The 5,135-nt window shown below is 37.4% G+C and overlaps 1 protein-coding gene across 1 annotated transcript; it reads left to right on the forward strand.

The window, feature by feature from the left end:
• Window positions 1–3,823: 3,823 nt before the first annotated feature.
• On the forward strand, window positions 3,824–4,783 carry LOC116091617 (olfactory receptor 50-like). The gene has a single exon (XM_031373190.1). It carries the CDS (start codon window positions 3,824–3,826, stop codon window positions 4,781–4,783), a length of 960 nt encoding a protein of 319 aa, XP_031229050.1.
• Window positions 4,784–5,135: the final 352 nt, after the last annotated feature.

Consider the following 5,135-nt stretch of genomic DNA (forward strand, 5'->3'; position numbering starts at 1 on the left):
GACAAACGATGATCTGGTATAACAGTAGGACCCAGATCATATTCAGAGTCTAAATCTTTTTATAAGATTGTTTCATTTGAATATCAGTTCAAAGGGCTAGAGAGATGGGTCAAAGTCTGAGAACATTGGCTGCTCTTACAAAGGACCTAAGTTTGTTCTCAAAACTCATATGACAGCTCACAACCATCTATAACACCAGTCCCAGGGAATTTAATGTACTCTTTCTGGCTCCTCCAGTACAACGCACATGGTACACAGACATACATGCAGTCAAAACATTCATATGCATAAAATAAAATTTAGAAAATCAATTCAAACTATAGATTTAATATAAAAAGATTGGTCATATTCATAATATTTATGAAAATCTACAGGTTTTTTTTATCTGAAAATGTGAGTACATGTTATTAATACTCTACCAGGCATAGAAGAAATGAAGCTGAGAGGCACGGTATATATTTAGGATCAGTTTTCTAAGGGCTGAGTATAAAATCATGTTTAATGTATCTACATTAGATTTATATATACATTAAGTGTTTATTTTGTAGTGTTATGAGAAGTATACAATGAAACATAACCTGTATCAGTCTTGGGCAAGAGAATGATATTTCATAGAAATATTTCTTTTTCCAGGGACCTTTAAAAAAATGGACGATTAAGGTGACCTGTTCATAGTGCTTTTGAAATAACATGGAATTTAGGATACAGCACAGTAGTCAAAGAGTACATACTGTTCTTGCAGCAGATCTGAATTCATTTCCTAGCATCATATCAGACAGTGCACAACCACCTGAGACTCCAGCTCTAAGAGATTTGAAACCTCCTTCTGGGTTCTGTGGGCACCTGGATTCATAAACACATAACCCAACCCCATACACATTTAATAAAAAGATATAAAATTTCTAAAATAAGTAATCTCAGTTTAGAAGTCTTTAATTATTACCCTCTATAGCTTACTTTTTTGTGACCTCTGGACTACATTTTCCCCAACTCAAATTCAGAAGGCAATGAACTTTTGAATTGCCAATTTTCTAATGGCTGGCTTGTGGTTATTAATGCTTTTCCTCAAAGGTGAACTCCCTTATGCCTGCTTCGGTAAGAGATTTCTTCCCCAGGGAGCCAGAGGAAATGCAGTAATTATATCTTGTTTGTCTCTAGGTCAAAGCTGAGGATGGTGGGATTATTCCCTGCATGTTCCTCATATTTTAAGTTAAAATCACTCACTGTATTACAAACTGCAAATATGAGGCTATGGTATAAATATAGTGTCTCTAGTGGGTGATTCAACCACAGTGGAGCTTTGAGCATCTTAGAGGCTACCCATTTCACTGTGCCTTTTGTCTTTTAGGGAGAAATGGAGGAATCAGCACATACATTATGGATGAAGGTAAGTGGGTTCAGTAAGAGGTCTTGTCAGGGTGGCATATTATTTACATTACATTACGGTGTTTGTGTATGGATGTGCAGATGTGAATGTGTCTAGTGTGTGGTACTGGTCTCTGCTATCTCCTCCAAAAACCATAACAGGGCAGTTACTTCTACTGAAAACAGTTCTTCCTGACCTAGTATGCACTAAAAGCTTGAAAGGATAGAGTCATATCAAAACTCTACATAAAATAATTTCTTTCAAACTGATCTTTATATCTGTCTTTTCAGAGGATGGCAGGAAAGCTGTCTTGTTTACCTTTAACCCTCATGGTCTGACTACAAGACAGGTATTATTTTTACCTGTAACAACATTGTATTCAGATTCCTGTGCCCAGTTATCCCTCATTATAATTCAATCGGTACTACTAAGTATTAAAATATTTTGTTAGTTCTTACTTGGACATCTTTTTTGTTTGTTTGTTTTGTTTTTGTTTTGTTTTCAAGACAAGGTTTCTTTGTGTGTTCTGCCTGGCCTGAAACTCACTCTGTATAGTAGACTGGTCTTGAATTCAGAGATCTGCCTGCCTCTTATTCCCAAGTGCTGGGATTAAAGGTGTGCCCAACTTGCTATTAATCACTGAGCACAGGGTCCCCAGTGAAGGAGCTAGAGAAAGGGACCCAAGGAGCTGAAGGGTTTGCAGCCCCTTAGGACGAACAGCAATATGAACTAATTAGTACCCTCAGAGATCCCAGGGACTAAACCACCAACCAAAGAGTACACATGGTGGGATTAATGGCCCCAGCAGCATATGTATAGCAGAGGATGGCCAAGTCTGTTATCAATGGGAGGAGAGACTTTAGGTCCTGTGATGATTCTATGCCCCAGTATAGGGGAATGCCAGGGCTAGGAAGTGGGAACGGGTGGATTGGTGAGCAGGGGGAGGGGGAAGGGAACAGGGTTTTTATTTTTTTATTTTTTTCAGAGGGAAAACTGGGAAAGGAGATACCATATGACATGTAAATAAAGAAAATATCTAATAAAAATTGAGATTTTATGCTCAAGTATTGTATTTAATATTGTTTAGGAATATGTCAGTGCAGGTTCTCCCCTAGCACCCTTGATCTCACCAGCCATGGGCTGCTGGTTAAATTTACAACACCAAGAGTGAATTCCTTCCCACTGAATGAGACTTAAGTTCAATTAGACAGCTATTGGCAACTTTTGAGACATAGGTAACTTTGAAGATATCTTACTACATTGACAACTGGATTTTTTAATTGTCACACCTGGGTAGAAATATTGATTGTTTTCTCTATTGGCAGCTTGTATCGCTTGTTCCAATACTATGAAAGTTAGTCTTCATTTGGCAGAGTCTATGTCAGTTCTGGTTGATTTCTAAAATTCTTGTGTCCAAAGTGGTAGTGTCTTCAGCAACAGTGTCTTCTCTTCAAGTTCTGTGTGATAACCAACAGCAATACCCCATTTTGTTTGGGGAATTTTCTTTAACTCAGTTAAATAATTCAAAAGAAGCTTTCAAGTCCTGGTATTGGCCTTTGTTAGGTAGCCTATGGCATTATTACAAGTGGCATAACTACCTTCAATACATACATACATACATACATACATATATAATACATACTGCATACATACACACATACATACATAATGTATACATACACATACATACATACATACATACATTACACACACACACTCATAGATTTGGCTCTAAGGATATGCATTTATATTATGGATGAAAACTATATTGGTTTAGTATAATGCAGAGTAATATCATGTCTAGTGTCTATGACTTCTCCTACTATATAGTCATTCAATGGTTTCTGAGATAGGGACAATATGTTTTTATAAGTGATAAGACCTCCTGATATCTTATCAGTCTCAGGTGTTCAGCCTTAAACATATATCCATATGAACAACTTAACAGATTCAATAGGATTTGGTTTTTTGTGTGTATGTATACTTGTTGTAACTGTAATAAGTAACCAATCTGAGAGAGAATGAGAGTAAGGATCGAGTTGCGGTGAGAAAAGAAGGAATAGAAATGACAAAAATAAAGGAATTCTCCAAAAAGTTGAAAAACATTTTTTTGTTATGTTAGCTTTTTGTGAAGCAAGTCATTTAAAATCATTAGCAGTCAATCACATTCTCTGGCTTTTAAGTCTTATTTATTCATCATGAATTCCTAGATCCTAAAGTGATCCAACAATTTGCTCAGAAGATGTATTGGTTTTCTAGGCAGAAAATGTTTTTTTTTTTTTTTTTTTTTTTTTAAATCCAGACAATCACTACCCTGTTGTAGTGACAGAAAATGTGAGATATTACATGAAATGCATAGTGATTAGTTGAAAGTGGTATTTTATGGTATTCTAATTACAATAACTTCTCATTTGTATTTCCATGTTTTCATCCCCAGAAGAAGAAAGATAAGAGAACATGAAGGTAGATAATGAGAGCACTGTGTCTGAGTTCATCCTCTTGGGGCTCCCCATTCGAGCAGAAGACCAAGCTGTGTACTCTGTCCTGTTCCTGGCCATGTACCTGACAACTGTGCTGGGGAACCTGCTCATCATCCTGCTCATCAGGCTGAACTCTCACCTCCACACCCCCATGTACTTTTTCCTTAGCCACTTGGCCTTCACAGACATCTCTTTCTCATCAGTCACAGCTCCAAAGATGCTCATGAATATGCTGACACACAGTCAGTCCATTTCATATGATGGGTGCATTTCCCAGGTGTATTTTTTCCTATTTTTTGGGAGCATTGATAGCTTTCTTCTGACCTCCATGGCCTATGACAGGTATGTGGCCATCTGCCACCCTCTGCACTACACTAGGATCATGAATCAGAACCTCTGTGTCCTACTAGTAGTTGTGTCCTGGTTCTTGTCTAATGCATGTGGCCTTGTACATTCCCTTCTCTTGACTCGTGTATCTCATTTTAGAGATAATATTATTCCCCACTACTTTTGTGACCTCTCTGCCTTGCTGAAGCTGTCCAGCTCAGACACCACCATCAATGAGCTGGTCATCCTTCCTGTAGGTACGGTGGTCATTACCCTGCCATTCATTTGCATCCTGGTCTCTTATGGCCATATTGGAGTCACCATATTGAAAACTCCCTCCATCAAGGGAATCTGCAAAGCCTTGTCCACATGTGGCTCTCACCTCTGTGTAGTTTCTTTATACTATGGAGCCATTATTGGCCTTTACCTAGTCCCCTCATATAATAACACTAATGACAAGGATGTCATTGTGGCTGTGATGTATAGCCTGGTCACACCCATGCTGAATCCCTTTATCTATAGTCTAAGGAATCGAGATATGAAAGGAGCGCTGAGAAATATCCTTGGCAGGACAAAATGCAGTACCTTCTTCTTTCCATTAGCTGGCTAGCACTTCTCCTTGATGGGCACATATAATATTTTTTCTCTGAGTGAGCATTTTCTAGAAAAATTTAATCTGACTTTCTTACTAATATCTTAGATGTTACTCTTATCTCTGTTTAACATTCTCAATCTTGATAATCTTGGGAAAGAGTTCTTCCAACTTTGTTATACAAAAGTCGTCTCTATATTTCCATTTGCACATGATATTTTCCACAAATAGTTTAAAATTTAATGTCAGACTTGTGTTTTCAATTGGATAGCTCATAGCTTTTGGAGCAAAATCTTTACTTCTTTTTCATTACAAGAAATTTTTTTTTGCATAGGTTTGTTTTTATGTTTTTAAAATAATTTGAGAGTCA

This window comes from Mastomys coucha, unplaced genomic scaffold, assembly GCF_008632895.1.
Source record: "Mastomys coucha isolate ucsf_1 unplaced genomic scaffold, UCSF_Mcou_1 pScaffold15, whole genome shotgun sequence".
In the NCBI taxonomy this organism is placed as follows: Eukaryota; Metazoa; Chordata; class Mammalia; order Rodentia; family Muridae; genus Mastomys; species Mastomys coucha.